The sequence below is a fragment of the Etheostoma cragini genome, chromosome 6 (genome assembly GCF_013103735.1).
Source record: "Etheostoma cragini isolate CJK2018 chromosome 6, CSU_Ecrag_1.0, whole genome shotgun sequence".
In the NCBI taxonomy this organism is placed as follows: Eukaryota; Metazoa; Chordata; class Actinopteri; order Perciformes; family Percidae; genus Etheostoma; species Etheostoma cragini.
Window position 1 is genome coordinate 5,908,520 of NC_048412.1, and position 18,375 is coordinate 5,926,894.

The following is an 18,375-nucleotide window of genomic DNA, read 5'->3' on the forward strand; positions in this document are numbered from 1 at the left end:
CCTCCCCTCCCCCATCTGAGGGTCCAGCATGCAATCACCAGCAGTGTCTCAAGTCCTTTACAAAACCCATTCCTCCTCCTTTGCTGTATCATCGGCTGCAGCTGAATCGGTAAGTAATAAGACCTTTTCCTTTTGGGGCTTTGACGCGCAGTTGGAAAGTTGTTGCGGTGAGAAATTCCTGTGAGGAGACTGTATGTTTATCCCAACATCTATTTTTATTTGAGAGCCCTTCCAGGGCAAGAGCACATCAGTCTGACAGAAAAAAAACACAGCAGCTGATTCTGTTACTGGGAGAATATATAGATCTTGTATAGGCTATAGTAAGAAAGTAACAAAATATGAATGATTTTATTCTGTGAGCACCTGTAGCCTACTTAAGTTCATCTTAGAGTAGAACAGATAAAGCCATGTTTTTATAAAGGAGCGTTTTTTTGCACGACTATTGTGAGATTATCACAGGATGTAATGCGACATTCTGACATGATTGGTTCTTTGTTCAATACAGTGTTTTTTTAAAGGTAACCCAACATAACGGTTTTTGTATCTGCAAAATTAGTACTGTATATTTGATTAGAATGGCATAGAAAGGAATAAGGCAAAGGCAACAAAATATAAAATAAAGAAAACCAGCTAAATAAATAAAAACAGAAGAGTAAAGAAGAGACATATACATTGTCCACAGAGATAGTGGTTGTCCAGTGGGTAAAACTTGAGATGCACTCAACAAAGAGCAATTGTATTGGGCAGGAAGACTCCTTAAAGCTGCACTAATCAATATTCTTTCATAAAACGGGTAGCTCAAATCAAGCAATGGTATTGTTTCATAGCTGTGGCTTATTAACCACATACTTTGACTATGATGTCTTATTCCATTGCAAAGTAAGTATACCTCTGCTTCTCAGATAAAACGTGAGACTAACAAACTGATTGCTGGTGCTCCGGAGGGAGGCCTTACACACTGCCAGGACACAGAGCTGGTTTGAAATCGGCCAAGTATCCCTTCACTTTAACTTTAAGTTCAGAATATAGTCACCGCTTTACCTTTTAGTCAAACAGCCATTTTCAACAAGGAACTGAAGCCATTATCTATGCTCTCTTCAAAGCAACCAGACTCCATTGACAAAAACGTCAGTTTAGCTTGCAGAACATGAGGGTTGCTGGTCTAATGCTGCCCCAATTGGTTAGTTAGTGTGTGTGTTATTGTGGGAACTAACCTTTTAGCGTTAAGCAAAAAAGAAATCGCCTATAGCTCTTAGTGTAGGCAAACGTTACCTGTGCTGTAGGAGCCCGGGCCAGGCAGCGCGGAACTTCCTAACCGTCATTGGCCATGTTTTCATCCACTTGCATGGCCATTCATAGCTGTCAATCCTCTCCACTTGACATTTAAATATTAGACATGTACCTTGATTTTTTTGTTTGGCCCATGCCCCATCTGCTAACATGGATGGGGCGGGGCTTATGACATACTCTGCAGCTAGCCACCAGGGGTCGAACGAGATTTTTTGCTTCACTTAGAAAGCCTTGAGATGCCAAGGCGATCAATCCAAGTTTGGCGGTCGTCACCCTAGTGTCCTGCACCATCACCACCCTTTGGCCTTTTTTTGGATCGATTCAACGTCGGCCAAATTCATCTGATTGGCTGATCAGCTTGAAAACAAGAGAGAGGAAAATAAATAAACAAATAAAGCTCCTTTTTTTTTTCATCTGATCAATCCAATACACATAAGAGCTGACAAAACGGGTCAAAAATGACGTTCAAATGTCTCTGCTACAAAACAATATAATATCTATTTTGCACATTATGTCAATAGGATGGCAAATGTACAATGAAATAAACATGAACTACTTGTGTTGGTATATTTGTTTTAACAATAACATGTATTTTAAAGGATGTCTACATACCCACACATTACATTATCCTGTGGACTTAGACTTGAACCAGCAACCCTACCAGCTCCCAATCCAACTCCCTACGGACTGAGCTACCACCACCCCCTTTAGATAATAATGTTCATAATGATAATAATAGAATTCTCTCTCTGCGCCCTCTATGCTGCTAAACATTTAGCCCGCATGCTAGCAAACAAGCTAGCATCCGTAGGAAAGCATATTGCTAATGCCAGGTGAGTGACAGTTTTTGAATTATCAAGCTAATGTTAGCTAACGAGCCAACAGCGGGGCGTTAAGCCAGTCCCTCCACTCCGAATTCTTTACCGAGAGAAGTGACCGGGGGAGGGACAGTCTGGTTATCTCTCCCAGTGTCCATTGGGAAACAGAAGGACCGTAGGCTCTGTTCGCTTCTGCCGCTTCAGATTTGAGCAAATGTTTTTATCCGGTTTTCCTTTTTGATTGAAGAATAGATTACCGCTGCTTGCTGGTACGGAGAGTTTTTTCCTCTCCCTCAGGCGCAGAACGTACGTGGTCGTAGGCTGTTGTCTGTTGTCTGTGTAGTGTGTTCCTGTGCTATTTTTTGAGGCCGACGAGAGAGACGCCACATTCGGCCTGTGTTGCCAATACTCCCTGCCGGTCGGCTTGGTGTGTCAGGGCCTATACCGGCTATGCACCTACCCCCGTTGTAGCTAGGCAACTGTTTGCTACCACGTTCACCTTCACGCTTGTGTTGTCTTCCCGTCAACCATCACCTTATTGTCTTTCCAGGGACAAAATTGACAATGAACATTTTTTTTGTGTTTCTTTTTGTTGCTTTTATTTGATAATTTTTGTGCTTTTTTTAATTAAATTTTTAGACCTTCTTTTCAACATTAAAATAAAAAATAAAAAACATGGTCAATAGACCTAATTTAAACAGACAATATACCAAATTTTGTTGTTTGAAATTTTTTGTTGAAATATCAATTATTTCGTCTAATGATTAAGATCAGAGGATGCTAAGGGAATCACGGACTGGTTTATGTCAAAGTTTAGTTAAAGTCCTGGTTTATTTTTTCAAATGCTATGAAATTGAATAAAACAACCAAAATTTAATGAAAGTAATTTGGTTGTAAGAAACCCATTTTTCTAATAAAACTTGGACAACACGAAGGTTAACAACTTTTTATCTCTGATACTTTGCTGTCCAATATAGCAACTATCATAATTTATAAGCATTTCACATTTTATTTCAAACATCTTTGCTAACAGAAGAATGCGCCAAATAGAGCAACAACAAAAAAGAGTTTTTTTTTTTTTAATGAGCAGAAATCCACTGTGACCAGCATGTTAACGATACACCCGGGCAATTCATCATCCTCCACTCACATTTTCTCCATCTGTGCCCTAGTTTTCAAGGTGACCGTGCTGCAGGATGTCTTCTACCCCATCGCTGCCCCCCCCCATCCTCACCACGCTGCCCTCCTTCTCTTCGGCCATCCCAGGAGTCCCGACGGGGGAATTCAATGCCACCTCGTGCCAGGAGTGGGAGCACGCCCACCACCTCCTCTTCCATCTGGGGAGCCTGTCCCTGCTGCTGGGGCTGGTCATCCCAACCACCGTAGGCCTGCACATGATCCTGCTGCGCCTCCTCCTGATGACAGGTCTGTTCCCAGTGCCCTCTGCTGATGCCATTCCTGTGCTGATAACACTGTAGCTGGAAATATTGACTAATACTAAATTTATCCCAGCCTCAACAGGGCCCGTATATATAAAGCCTCTAAGAATTACTCATAAGAACACTGCTAAGAATTAACTTAAGAGTAAAAGAATTCTCGGCTCAAAGCTGTGCTTAAATGTTAGTTATCAAGCATCTCAGTTGAAATGTAAGTGAGGTTTGGGACTATATCTTAAGTGTCAGTCTTAGAGAAGATTCAGGACACTTTGCTGTGCCACAAATGGGATTTGGGGATGCCGGCATGGGCAGGGACCAATCACTGAATAGATTTCCTTATTTAAGAATATTCCCAGATAAATTCACATTGAATGGTGAAATTCGTAAGAGGAGTTTACATTCAACACACATCTGACGTAAAGAATTTTCAAGATAATAGATTATGATATACACATTAGAAATAAGCTCTTAATTCTAAATTTCAAAGCGGTGTGCTGTTAACTGACCTGCCTATATATAGCCTAGATTTTATTATATTTAATGCCTGCTCTGTCCAAACCATTTGAGTAACTGCTCGTCGGCAAACAGTTAAAAAACATTCTTCCTCAGCTGAAAGATTGGCACGTCTCCGTCTGTGATGTCACTGTCCATCAGTGACATCACAAACAAAGTGAAATGAAAAAACAGAGAAATGTATATTTTTAGATGAAACAGATGTGGACAAAGTTTCCTTTTGAAGACACAATTTGAAAATGGGAATAAATAAAAATAATAAAATTGCAATGTATCGCAGAGCATTGCAATACTTCTTCCACCACTAAATCAGAAGTATTGGTAAAGCTAGTTAAGGATTTGGTTTAGTCGGGATCTCTTCAACAGTGCTGGGGTCCTAAAAGCCTTTGACAATGGAAGATAACAGGAAGGAGAGAATGGGGGGTGGGGGGGAAGCACTTCCAACATGTTTATCTTCTGCTTGGAAGGAGAGTGGAGACAGGAAGCAGCCGGATTTATGGGACATTTTGACAGTTCATTTATTTATATTGCACTTTGGCACAAGCTAGTCTCAGAGGGTTTCACAGAAAAAAAGAAACACAAAGAGAGGAAAGAGGAAAAGTAAACTACCAGAGCTACAATAGTTTAACCTGTAAGGTAACTTTATCCCTGCTGTTGTTCTCGGGTCATTTTCAAAAGCTTCTACTGTACATCAGGAATTTGGGTTTTCTTTCAACCAAATCATCCAAAAAAATAACTTGGATGGTTCCCTACAACGCTCTTTGCAAGTCAAATAAATGATCAGTTCACTACTTCCATTTGTTTTTTCAATCTCATAGCATTTGAAAAAGAATATGATAAAAGAACTTTGAAAAAAGAGACAAACGTTGGGAAAAGCTTCAAAAACAGTGCGAAAAGTTACAAAAAACAACGAACGAAGTGACAAAAACATCAGTAAAAGCAACAAAAGCGTGAAAAAGACAACCTAAATGTTGACATAAAAGTTACTACTTTAAATTTTGACCCAGAAAAACACAAATTATCCTGGTCAACGGGAAGACAACACAAGGGTTAAATACTTCCTGGGTGTTTCATAAGTGAAGACTAAATGGCTCATAATTATATTAATAAAATAGACAAAGAAATATATCGGTTCAGATGATAAATAAATAAGCTGGAGCTGAATGACATATCTCTACAACATGATAAATAAAAGCCAACAAAATAATAAATAAATTAAGCTTCAGTATTTTCCCAGCAGTCCTTTTTTGAATTAATCCCATTTGCTAATAGTCTCTTACACTAAATTTGGGATTAGTTTCCTGATGCACGGCTTGTATTTTATTCTATTGCCATTCAATTTGTACTCTTTATTTAAAAAAAAAACACATCACCAATGGTGTGAACCATGCAGTGTCTAGATATACTATATCTTCACCTAAATCCACTTTTCTTTCTGTCTTGAACCCTGACAGGATGTGGTTTCTTCATTGTGTGGGCGACTCTGTACAGGTGCAACCTGGATGTGATGGTTTGGAATGTGGTGTTTCTGGTCGTCAACTTCATGCACTTGTTCTTCCTCCTGTACAAGCGCAGGCCGGTGAGTTCAATGTCAGAATGCCCTCATCCACATTCTAACCGACGATTAACATCCAGGCCGATGGAGTGCTTCACTGCCAGGATCAGACTCACCATTTTTGGGATTTAACAACAGTCACTATGTCAGACTAGACGGCCATATTGCCAAATAGTCTTGCTGTGTCTGCGACAGAAGTAGGACACTGACAGGCCCCAATTACCAATTATCGCATGTCGTAAAGATGAATTAAAAATCAACACCTTTGTTGAGGCTTTTTATTGATTTTAGAAAAAACTTTTTCTAATGCGTTTGTCCCTTTTTTCAACCCTTTTGATGCTTTATGTATGTCACTTTATTGACGTTTTCAACATCATTAACTTCAGTTTTACAGTTATTTTTGGAATTTATGTTTAATAAACCTAATTTATAGGAAATTATACATAAAGTTTGAGTTAGAAAAGCAGAAATTAGGAACTATTTAGACTAAAATTAAAGGAAAGTATGTTGATGGATAATCACTGACTGAAATATGTCAACTTTTAATCAATACTATTTAGAAACCACTTAAATCTTTTTCAAATGCTAAAAAAAGGATTAAGACAATCCAACATTAATGAAAGTAGAGATTTGTACTATCCAAACAGTGTGGAATCAATCATGTTATTTTGGGTAATTACAACTAGGTCATTAAAAAGACATTGATATAGAAAAACGTGTCACTTTGACCTGAGGACAACATGAGGGTTAAACTGACCGTTGTCCATCTGAAATAACAAGGGTTGAGCAACTGCATAGCCTATTTCTTGCTAAAATGTTTTCAGGAACATGTTTCAGTGAACAATTTTCATAAAATAAGGTATCGTTTTCCAAACAAGCCACCATTATGGTCGGTTTTGAAATCTGGGAGCCCCACGTGCAGCGTTCTTCCAATCAGGTGCAGCCGTCGTGGTTGTAGGAGGGTGTCGCCTGTTTTTTCTGCTTTTCAGTGGTCAAAGTGAAGAGAAACAGACAACTAATAGTGTCTAGCCCACTAGCCTGCAGTGCTGGGAAGCGGGGTTATCTCTGCCATGATAAAAGCCTATAGGGGCACTGTGTGTATCTTTTCTCTGTAACACTGTGTGTAACAGTAGCATCTCTCCTTTTTCGCCATGTTTACATATGTGCATCCGAGATCGCTCTCTCTTCTTATTGGTCAATGTCAAGGAACACGTCGTAAAACATTCACACTAGGTAGAAAAAGACAATTAAATTATGCCATGCTAGACTTTATGCGTCCCAGACGTTAGATCGCTTATCTTTGATTATGTCACGCTACATGAGGTGAAGGCACACGTTTGTTGGTCCCGTCCCTTATTATTGGCCACAACTTTGAACGTTTGTCTGCGACGTGTCTATCGGGTCAAAATTGGTGTAGTCGGATCCTGGCAATAACTGAAATAGTTGTGCCAGGTGCTGGGGGAACAGTGTGTTCATTACTGAGCCTCAGTGTTTCTTAAAGCTACCTGGGGCCGGACGCAGCATATCCTGGGCCTGGTCCTGCTTTATGGTAATGAAAAGCAGATACAATCCATTCAAGGGGATTTATTGAAAGTAAGGAGATTCCAGTGAGCTGACAGAATCAGACCAGAACTTTTCATAATGAGACAGGAGACCCGTCCTTCTCAACTCAATTTAGCAGCATAACTGTAGGAAAGCCTGTGCTGCATTACATTAGATCAGAGTCGGCCATTGCTACAAATAGTGTTTAGCTTCTCCAGCTGACCTGATTGTGCTCCCCTGTCTCATTGTGCTTATATATGACCTGTTATATTCCGGATCATGCCAAATTTTTCTGTCTGAGCCTGACCCGCGTCCAACAGAGCCGTAACCGAACCCCGCCCAAGCCCGACAGGCATTAAGAGATTTATGTCCAAGCCCGACCCAGCCCGATCCAGTTAAAATCTCCTTTTTTCTCATAGCCTACTAATAACACATGTAGGATACCTTTTTGTGTGGAAAACCCGCTGTTATTAAGCAACTGTAGGAAGGCGTTCGGAAATGTCAACGGATAAGCGCATCAGCGCACACGGCGCAACAAGCGAACATTAGCCTATTAATGTGTTTAATTTCCTGTTTCTGGTGAGCAGATGAATGAACTTGGCTTTCAGTCTGCACCGCACACACTGTGTGAACAGTGTAGGAAGGCGTTCGGAAGCCCGGGCCCGACCCAGGCGGTTTTGTGAACCTGAACGTATTCCACCATCTGTGCTCCGGTCGCATCTACACGTCTGCTTCCTCTTTCTCTATCGCTCTTCTGCCACTTTACACACACACTCAGACTGACTGTTAACCAACTGTTATGAGTACTTTGAGTACAAACCTGTCTAACATCTAACATGTGTCTGTGTATGATTGTCTTTGCATGAAGGAAGAAGCTCAATATAAAACCAGTCACGTTAACTAAGTGTATTTTGTCAGGTAATTATGACATTTAACCAATTTTTAAGATGTGTGAAACACTATTTGACTGAAATGGTTATCAGAAATAATCTCAGAAATAGTTTATTTAAAAAAGGCTAAAATACAGTATTTTGACTAAAAATTGACTAAGATACCTGAGTTCTCTTTTGACTAAAACTAGACTAAAATGATGAGACTTTTAGTCGACTAAAACTTTACTAACAAAAAAACATGTGAATGACTAAATATGACTAAAACTACCAAGGACTAAAAATAGGTGACAAAATTAACACTAATGCGCACCCACACACACACACACACACACACACACACACACACACGTAACACCACCTGCAGAAATTTAACATATTGCGATATGTACAATAACATCCTTTCCTCTGACAGAACCCATGTCATAAAGTGGCCGACCCAGGCAAGTGGTCCCTGAGGTCTTCCTCATGGACAATAACTGAAGTTTGCGTGTAATGTTAGATTTTCATTTGAAAGATGACTTAATGCTGTGATTTTGCTCTGTCAGATTAAGATCGACAGGGAGCTGCGGTCCGTCTACAAGCGAATGTTTGAGCCCCTCCATGTGCGGCAGGCTCTGTTTCAGAGGCTCACGGGACAGTTCTGCACCATCCAGACACTGAAGAAAGGCCAGGCCTACGCCGCCGAAGACAAGACGTCTGTGGACGAACGCCTCAGCATTCTTCTCAAAGGAAAGTATGTGCTGTCTCTTTGACTCTGGGTCTGTGTTGTCCTCGAATGATACCGTATGTCTGTCTCAGTGATTGATTCAGATTATACAAATTCTCTGTGAATGGACTGAATGGATTTTAAGTGGAAGTTTTAACTGAAATGGAATCATTTATTTTATTAATGTTACTGATATTATAGTTTGGTGCTGAAATGACAATTAATCAATAAGACAAAATGTTGGCTCTGGGTGCTGTTATCAATCCAAAATGCATGTCTGTTTTTACGGCTTCTCCAGTTTTGCAATTTTATTTCATTTTAAATTGAATATCTATAGCTGTCAGTATGGGTTTTGGATTGCTGGTTAACAAAACAAACAACAGGAAATTTTGATGGATATTTTTAACTTTGTTTTAACATTTATTATTGAAGTTTTGACTTTGATTTTCTGTGCGACAGGATGAAGGTTTCCTACCGAGGCCATTTCCTCCACAACATCTATACCAATTCATTCATTGACTCTCCAGAATTCAGGTCCACTGAGATGCACAGAGGAGAAAAGTTTCAGGTAAAAAGAAAATCAGATAGATAAAAGAAATAGACAAACAAAGCCCTTATAGCTAAATTGCCTCTGGGATTAAACACTCTCCAGTGCGTAGTTTCTGTCACCCCAATGAAGAATTCTACGTTAATGAACGAATAACCGTAACCCAACAACAGTTATCTCTTTGTGCTTTTCATAAAATAGATGTCTAGGGTCTGGACCGTGCTCTGTGATTTTATTTGAAGAAACCCAACAATTCTCTCAGCGGTAACGTAAACAGCATCCTTAGAAATAAAATGGATCCATTCAAATCAATGTAGCAGAATTGTCATAGCAGCAGCCATTTTTCATGTGTACCATTGCCATGGTAATGTATAAACTTCCGATTATCAGCTGTCGTTGTCTGATGTTTTGCAGTAACGGACAAACGAGCAGCGGAGAAGTAAGGATACGAGGGAGAGAGCCAGCCGCTTAATGAGTCAAATTAACTTAATCCACACAAAGTATTTCATATTAATGAGCGTTCATATCGCCATGAGTGACCGCTTTATTCGGCTTGTTTGCTGTGTCACTATGACAACTAATAACAATCCCATTTTCTTGTGTATCAATCAACTGACCATGGGAAACACTTCAATGGGCTTTCCATCCATTTCATTTCTATGACCGCATCACTCAACCTTCTGTGCGCGAAAGTCAACGGCACTATTTTGTGAACATAGCCTTACTTAGAAATACAGACTATTTTGTAGCACTAAGAGGCTCAATTAGCTTTGTGTAAACTCATTTGTCATTTGACACTCATCAATATGAAATAGTTGCGCACTATAACTTTAAATAAATAGACAAATAAATAAATAAAAACCTACCTGCATTGTCCTTAATGACTGCAGTGGTGAAATGAATAATGGATGAGCTTTTGGAGCAGTTGTTCCTTCTGTTTAATGGATAAATCATAAAATCCTTATTTCCTTAAAAACAAATGTTGTGTTTGATTGACAGGTGACCATCGTGGCAGAGGAGAACTGTAAGTTCCTGTGTTGGTCTCGAGAGAGGCTCACCTACTTCCTGGAATCAGATACTTTCCTCAATGAGGTGTTCCGGTACCTGATTGGCAAAGACATCACCAACAAACTGTACTCTCTGAATGACCCCACACTCAGTGACAAGGTGGGTCCTGTTCCGCTCTTAAACTATAATAACAAAAAACCTTTTTAGTGGCACAAACACTGGAAAGATAAACACATCAACATCTTTAAGTGCCCAGATAATGAAGAAAAAAAAAGAATTCGGGGGATTTGCAGTGTTATTTTTTGTTTCTGGTGCTTCCACACGCATACAAACTTGGGGAAAAAAAACTGTCCATGCTGTTCTGAATGAGATACGGTTTCTGAATGTCCTCTGCCCGCATTCTCCGGGTGAGCTGTTCAAAATCTCCACGGCTTTCTACGTCACTAGCTGAGACGAGGTGGCTAATCGTAGTACATGCTAGCGGTAGCATTCTAGCTAGTTCTCAATGGCAAACCACTGCTACAACACATAATGATAATCTCCTAAAGGTATTCCACAAGTGGCCCTCGTCTAGAAGAAGTCTCCCAGCTAATCCTGCCTTGGACTGACCAAATTTGGAGTTGTTGGAGAAATTTGGTGATTTTACCTAGCTACTGCACAGGTGTGACTCCCAACAAAGATAGTATAGAAGTGAGATGTCTCACTCTGTAGCTAAAACAGAGACCTAAACACAAAGGGTGAAAACAGGATCTGCAGCAATGTGCAGTACACCAAAAATATGGTGTTTTTTGAAAATATAACCATGTAAACCTATTCTGGTACAACCTAAAAATACAATTATGAACCTCAAAATGAGCATAATATGGGTGCTTTAATGCATGACAGCTACAACAATTCTTATTGGTGGATGTGTCCTAGGCAGTGAAGAAGATGGAACGTCAGCCCAGCCTGTGCTCCCAACTTTCGATGATGCAGATGAGGAACAGCATGGCAAGCACCAGTGACACTGATGATGTCCTGAACCAGATCCTACGAGGAGGATCGGCTGGATCATCGCTCCGTAAGTCACATTATCCCCCAGAGTCAAACTGTCATAATTGTGAATTAGAACCCTGACAAGGTGATGCAGGACTTAAATCAGCCTGAATAGTCAGAATCAGAATACTTTATTGATCCCCTCGGGGAAATTATTTAGATGAAGTTGCTCCCATTAGATTCAATGTTAAAGTAAGAGTACCTAAAGAGCTAGTCAGTAAGTGTTGAAGTTAATGTAAAATAACATAGCTACAGTGCAAGAAATAAAAATGTCAGAAGTTAGGAGAAGTAAAGGTAGATTAGGTTAAAAAGTAAGATTGGGTTAAAGGATTATGTTGCTTAAACCATTGATTGAACAAATGCAACTGTAGTGCAAGTGTGAAAATAAATAAAACAGTGACAACATAATTAAAGTGCAGTATGAACATAAAACAGTGTGAATACAAGTTGCAGCAGTGAATAAATAACAGATATTGCTTATCTCTTTGGCAAGTACAAATCTCTACTTTCATAAATTTTGGGGGGGTCTTATTCAATTTTATAGCATTTGGAGAAAAAAATTGAAGTGGGTTTGAATTAGTACTGAGTAAAAGACAGTCCAGTCTTTGATTATCCATCAACATCCATTCTTTTAATTTTTGTCAAAATAATTCCTAATATCTGCTTTTCTAACTCAAACATTAGGTATCATTTCCTGTAAATGAGGTTTATTGACCATAAATAAAACTAGTAAACTTAGTCAATCAAAGTTAATAAGTTAGTGTTACGTAGTGTGGTAGAAACATCAAAAATAAAAGTTGAAAAAAAGCATCAAAATTGTTGAAAAAAGGGACAAAACAAGAGAAAAAGTTAAAAACATCAATAAAAAGCATCACCAAAAGTGTTGAAGTGGGAAGACAGCACAAGGGTTAAGATCAGAACTCTGTTTATGGCAACCGTCTGTTATACATGAATAGCAGACCGTAGAATGCCATGATTGACAAATCGGAATCAAGTATTCAACCAAGCCATGTAATAGGATGTTTTAATGTTTTTCCAGGTCACTGTAACCATGATTGCCTTTCAGCAGACCCGTTTACAGGAGAGTATTCTATTGGTTTATTTCCTTAACCTCAAAATGATAAGATAACAACCAGAAGCTGAGGGAAAGACGTGGGCTCGAAACGTCACTAGCATTTAAATCCTCCTAACAGGAGCTATTTAGTGTGTTATTTTTTTCAAATCAGGATACTTTTAACATACAGACAAATTGAAATGTGTCTAAATAAAATTAGTCCTGGGACAATGAATTTAAAAAAATACTCATTAATGATCATTTACAATGAATTATTCACCGCAATTTCTTGAATTCTTGAAGACAAATTTGTTTTTCTTACATTCCTCTAGTCTACAGTGAACAAAGAATTCAAAAACTGAGAAAATTCTTGATGAATTAACAATAGGGACCCACGTGAAATGAATTCCTTACATTGTTTTTAATTGATTCAGTTCAGATTCTTTATTTTTATTTTTTTTAGAATCCCCGGGGACCAAAACCTCAAAGATGAAGCCCATAGAAGAAGGCATGGAGGACGACGTTTTTGAAGAATCTGCGCCCTCCAAGTCTTGCCGTATGCCCAGCACTTCCACTAGGGAAGTGTAGCCAGCATAGGAAGGGAATACACAAGATCAAATGCATATTATGCACAGTAGGTCTGTTTAGCAACCTAACACCCAGAGCCTGATTGATACATCATCAGTCAAGCCTTTTTCCTAGGTTAATAATGTCTCTCCACACTCACCTAAAGGATTATTAGAAAAACCTGTTTGATTTTCAATAATGCAATTATCTAATTAACCAATCACATGGCAGTTGCTTCAATGCATTTAGGGGTGTGGTCCTGGTCAAGACGATCTCCTGAACTCCAAATGAATGTCAGAATGGGAAAGAAATGTGATTTAAGCAATTTTGAGCATGGCATGGTTGTTTGTGCCAGACAGGCCAGTCTGAGTATTTTACAATCTGCTTAGTTACTGGGATTTTCACGCACAACCATTTCTAGGGATTACAAAGAATGGTGCACCATATCACAAAGCTTGAAACATTTCAAATTGGTTTCTTGAAAAAGACAATGAGTTCACTGTACTAAAATGGCCCCCACAGTCACCAGATCTCAACCCAATAGAGCATCTTTGGGATGTGGTGGAACGGGAGCTTCATGCCCTGGATGTGCATCCCACAAATCTCCATCAACTGCAAGATGCTATGCAATCAGCATGGGCCAACATTTCTAAAGAATGCTTTCAGCACCTTGTTGAATCAGTGCCACGTAGAATTGAGGCAGTTCTGAAGGCGAAAGGGGGTCAAACACAGTATTAGTATGGTGTTCCTAATAATCCTATAGGTGAGTGTATATGCTGGCACTGTCATTTAGAAACAGTGTCTCCATTACATAGTTTTCCACAGTTTATTTTTACACTACTTAGACTGTAATTCTTTAAAAAAAATTATAAAAAAGAAATATTGTTGTATTTGTTGATATATATATATCGGTACTAATCAATTTGTTTGACCACTTGTGAGCAGCAGAACAGATTGTAACACACAACTGACATATTATCATCTTACAAAACCTGCCCATCCAACAGACACAGCAACTGTATCACCATGACATATGAATTTCACTCTCGTTTTGGTCTCCACCAACCCCTGAGAACATTATCTGGGTTTTTAGATGCTAAATGCTCCAGTAACGTTATGTTTACCAGATAGTTGCTAACTGTCTCTCTCTGCTGTTTTGGGCATAGGAGGTACAGCAGTAGCAGTCTAGAATGTTTTTAGAGCGTTTTAACTGAAATCAGCTGCCCATCAAAAACAAAGCTAAGACTGAACTAAACCATAAAACTAGGGGCTGGAGAGCTCTGTAGAGCTGAGAAGACCTTCAGGGTTGGGATAATTATCTGTGGGTTTGTTGTTAAGAGTGAAACTGTTCACACTATATATATGGTAGTGTAAACATATTGATTAGTGCAGCTTTAAATACTCAAATATCTAAGGCAAAGTTGGCCTAAAAAACAAGTATTTTTGGACTATACTTCCACCTAACTCTCACATTAAAGAATTAAATGAATTCTTTAATGTGTTCCGGTAAAATATAACTGTTCAGCATTGATGCAAATCCACATCCATCAAGCATTTTTTCTGTTTTTGCAACAAAAACAAGTTTCACAACAGAATCTTAGTTAGTGGGGATTTGCACATTGGTTGTTAAATAAGCATTTGAAGTGAAATGTCTGGGAAATGTAATACGGAATGTTTGCTGTATGTTGAAGTTTACCCATTAAATATATGTGAGCATTGACTAGTCATCTCACTCAGTTTTGTGCATGTCCAGATTAGTCCAAACCTTGAATTAGAAGGGAAGTGTTAGTGAGTTGGGGGTGTGATGTTTCCTGTATTTGTAGTAGTGGAGTACCCCCCTGCGGCCATAATGTGCATTCCAAGCCTGGTTCATTACAGTAAAGTTGTTTCTTACCAACATTGACCCAAAGATCCAGTGTGAAGGCATCCATTTTAAATAAGAGGTAATATATCTCATATTCAGCCTGGATGACTTGTTTTGGAAAAGATTCAGACAAATGGATAACAAACTAGGCCCCAGGTCAGTTTCTTCAGTACTACACATTTTGTAGAAATATGTGTCAGTATCTGGAATCAGAATCAGACATGAGACAGAATATGACTGATCCCTCTTAATGAGTAATATGACAATGGCATCTTCTATGAAAAATCATAGAATGTCACATTTTTCTTTTAACTTATTTTTGAAATTAATTAAAAAATACATTACTGATGTCACCTAGGAATCAGTGATCCATTAACCTTGTGAAACTATTTGCAGTTACAACTTTAGAATGGTGATGATTAAATCAGACAGCCTATTGTCCATGTCAACACACCAGAATAATATTAAATTATGATAGACTCTTGCAGTTAGTGTTAATCATTACTAAAAAAAGAAAACTCTTTAAATATTTAAATATGGAATGCCATTTTATTCTTTATAAAAATACTTACGTATACATACATAGATAAATATGCCTATGAAATACCACTTGACATGATTAAATCAAGGCAATGGATCAAGACATTCATAAATGATGTAAATATCAATATCTAAATAATTCAATTTAGGTTTTTATTTTACAAAGACTAATTTTATTTATCTCAGGGGAGTTTTATATCATAAGCAGGAGAGCAGACACAGCTCTGCAGAGGGACCAGGAGCAGGTGGCACGTCAGCCATCTTGGGGTTGACTGTTTGGGCTCTCCATCTTTTGCAATTCCCTTTTTGATCATTCCTTCCTCACTTGACCCAGAAATTGTCCTGTCCGCCATCATTAAGGCTGTTCCAGTCCTCTTGTTTCTGCTTCTGTTTCTGAACCTTGATTGAGGAGTACAGAATTGCCGCTAGTCCGGCCGACTTGCTGTGGCGGAGCCCATGTGACACAGATACAGGAAACTAATCAGAGTTGGGGCGTCTCGGTTCTAAACCGTCTCTGGTATAAAGTTAAATAATATATCACTCACCAAAAGAACCGGAGTGTAGACTTCTTGGAGGGTCTGATAGCACAAATAAACATGCAGTGAACCACATTATGTGTTGGATATCTTCATAAAACGTCCTCAAAGAGCAAGATGGCCGAGATGTCAAGATACTGGACGCGGCCTGCCAGAGTGAATGTGGGCGTTTTCACTCACAAAACTTTAGACTCAAAACTTTTGAATTTGCAAAGAAAACTTTTTTACTCAATCCTTTTTAACTTGATAGCTCAGTTGGTAGAGCGGGAGAACATATGTAGAGAAGGTTTATGCCTTGATGCAGCGGCTGCAGGTTCAACTCTGACCTCAGGCCCTTTGCTGCATGTCATAACCCTTTAATGTCTTAATCTGTCCTGTGAAAATAAAAAGGCCTAAAAAAACCAAACTATTTCACTCACAAAATCTTTTTGAGATGCAAAAAGAGAAACTTTGTGTTTCATTGCAGTGAGAGAAATATGCTTTTAAACCTTCTTTTTTTGTTGGGTTATAAAGAAACAAAAATAACCCCATACAGCTTGTGTATCCTGCGGTAGTGGAGAGTCTCCTGCACAATGGTAGGCTATATCTGAGTCTGCGTAGTTTAGTAACAGTAGGCCTACAGTCACAGACAAACCTTTATGAGACCGGCCAAAAAAATCATCTCAGATCCAACATGCTAAGTATCAGCTCCTCCCCTCAGACGGATGATAGGGTACTTAAGATACTTAAGACACCCATGGGTTCACCTAATTAGTGGAAAACAATCCTTATTCTCAGTTTTTAACTCTATGCTAACATATTGTAGCTGCCCTTGTCCTTATTGATAGATAATAAAACTAATATTTTTGTAGGCTCTTATGTAGCCTACCTATTCTGATGTTGATCGATGGGGACGTGCAATTGATAAATGTTTTTTTTTTCTGGCGGGGATTTTATATTGCAGACCCTGTCACAGCCTGTCTATCTTTTCTTATGGTATCTTACACGCATTTACATTCAAAGGACGAGTGGCTTGACCGGCTTTTCGCCAGTGGCAAACTGCGCACACGACGGCTGATTTGACCGCAGGAATTTACACTCAACATGCAAAACCGGTGCTGTCTTTTGAACCCAATGGCCTTTAAAACTACATAACCCACACTGCATAGCACCTAAACGTCATCACAACAGGAAGTATAAGAGGCTAGGCAATTATGTTGTTGGTGTATGGCCAGAGCACTGTGGCTGTATAAATGTTCCGTACTGTAGGACTCTCTGTAAATCAGTTTGTCTGAAGAGACGCGGTTCCCCTTCTGCCGGCGCTCATGGACGACGCCCAGGAACAACACACCCCTATTAGGAACAAATAAATCGGACGGGCGAGCCTGTTCGCTCGGTTCATCTCGGTGGACAGCTCACCTATGATGGAACGGGCGATGGAGCAGCTCAACGTACAGCTCAGTCGGCTGACCCGCTCCCTTCGCCGGGCCAGGACCGTGGAACTCCCGGACGGTAACCATACAGGATGCTAAAGGCTTTAGCTAAAACAGCGCGAGCTGGCAGTGTAAACAGTGATGTTCACGTGGTAATACAGTCATACGGAGGTGTCATAGCACCCTACCTCGGCCTCTGTCAGCCACACAGATTTGTTGGTCAATGTAACGTAACGTATTCAGTTTGCTAGCGTTGACAGTCTAGCATACAGCAGCAGGCAGCCAGAGGAAGTTTCAGTATTTTGTTGTTCAGTCAAAAACAGCACAACGTGACAGCAGAGGCTGAGGCTAAGTTGACTATACATTTCATTTTTTTTTTTTTTTTTTTTTTTTTTATTGGGCTATTGCAATTCTCTTAACTGGACTGTTGAAAGCAGGCAACAGACCAGCGCAGGTCTTAGGTTTTTACAAATTTCAACGTGTTTTAGTCTAAAATATGTCCCATGGCATGACAATTTTAATTTGTGAGTTTTTTTTTTTAAAACATTCATATGAGTTCCCCCAGCCTGCCTACGGTCCCCCAGTGGCTAGAAAGGGTGATAGGTGTAATCCAAGCCCTGGGTGTCCTGCTCTGCCTTTGAGAAAATGAAAGCTCAGGTGGGCCGATCTGGATTCTTGCTCCTTGTGAGGTCATAAGGGGCAAGGTTACCTCACCTTTCTCTGATTTGCCCGCCCAGAGAATTTGACCCACCCATGAGAAAAATACATCATGATTTTCAAATGAGTAAAGTGGCAATTGGTCAAAGCCATGCCCCCAGCCTCCACCTGCCCTCCCCACTCTCCTTCTCAAAAGCTACCGACTCAGAAATGGCACATGCTAAGGAAAGCTCATTGTGGGACTTGCTCTAGTGGCTTTAATTCTGCACCAAGGCTGAATTTTGGGAAAGAGTCTTCAGATACAGTATTAGCCGACCACTAAGGTCTACAGTTGTGTTCGAAATAATAGCAGTGCCTCAACAGCAGCAAGAAAATCACTGGTTTTATTAACATTTCAAACTC

The 18,375-nt window shown here is 39.6% G+C and overlaps 2 protein-coding genes across 4 annotated transcripts in view; both read left to right on the plus strand.

Annotated features, from left to right (window-relative positions):
• The first annotated feature begins 6 nt into the window (after positions 1-6).
• On the plus strand, positions 7-13,095 carry bves (blood vessel epicardial substance). Of its 2 annotated transcripts, none has more exons than XM_034874411.1 (8): positions 7-109; positions 3,281-3,533; positions 5,512-5,636; positions 8,593-8,780; positions 9,213-9,321; positions 10,300-10,467; positions 11,227-11,368; positions 12,861-13,095. In XM_034874411.1, the coding sequence occupies exons 2-8, from the start codon at positions 3,305-3,307 to the stop codon at positions 12,983-12,985; spliced, it is 1,086 nt and encodes a 361-aa protein (XP_034730302.1). In that variant the 5' UTR covers positions 7-109; positions 3,281-3,304; the 3' UTR covers positions 12,986-13,095. The 2 variants fall into 2 exon arrangements, with proteins under 2 accessions (XP_034730302.1, XP_034730303.1); XM_034874412.1 differs by lacking the exon at positions 12,861-13,095 and adding an exon at positions 12,383-12,465.
• A 3,970-nt stretch (positions 13,096-17,065) lies between these two features.
• hace1 (HECT domain and ankyrin repeat containing E3 ubiquitin protein ligase 1) overlaps positions 17,066-18,375 on the plus strand; it is a 34,383-nt gene continuing 33,073 nt past the window's right edge. Inside the window, exon 1 of one of the 2 annotated variants that reach the window (XM_034874409.1) lies at positions 17,066-17,395. In XM_034874409.1, coding sequence (XP_034730300.1) covers positions 17,305-17,395 — 91 coding nt within the window. In that variant the 5' untranslated portion in view covers positions 17,066-17,304. The remainder of the gene's footprint in view (positions 17,396-18,375) is intronic. The other variant, XM_034874410.1, reaches the window with a different exon arrangement.

What these genes read in the sequence shown, in the direction of transcription:
- bves (XM_034874411.1), top strand. Translation starts at nt 3,305, where the DNA reads ATGTCTTCTACCCCATCGCTGCCCCCCCCCATCCTCACCACGCTGCCC. An exon ending in TCCTGTACAAGCGCAGGCCG is followed by an intron (nt 5,637 to 8,592) that starts GTGAGTTCAATG and finishes TTGCTCTGTCAG; the next exon opens with ATTAAGATCGACAGGGAGCT. An exon ending in ACCCCACACTCAGTGACAAG is followed by an intron (nt 10,468 to 11,226) that starts GTGGGTCCTGTT and finishes GATGTGTCCTAG; the next exon opens with GCAGTGAAGAAGATGGAACG.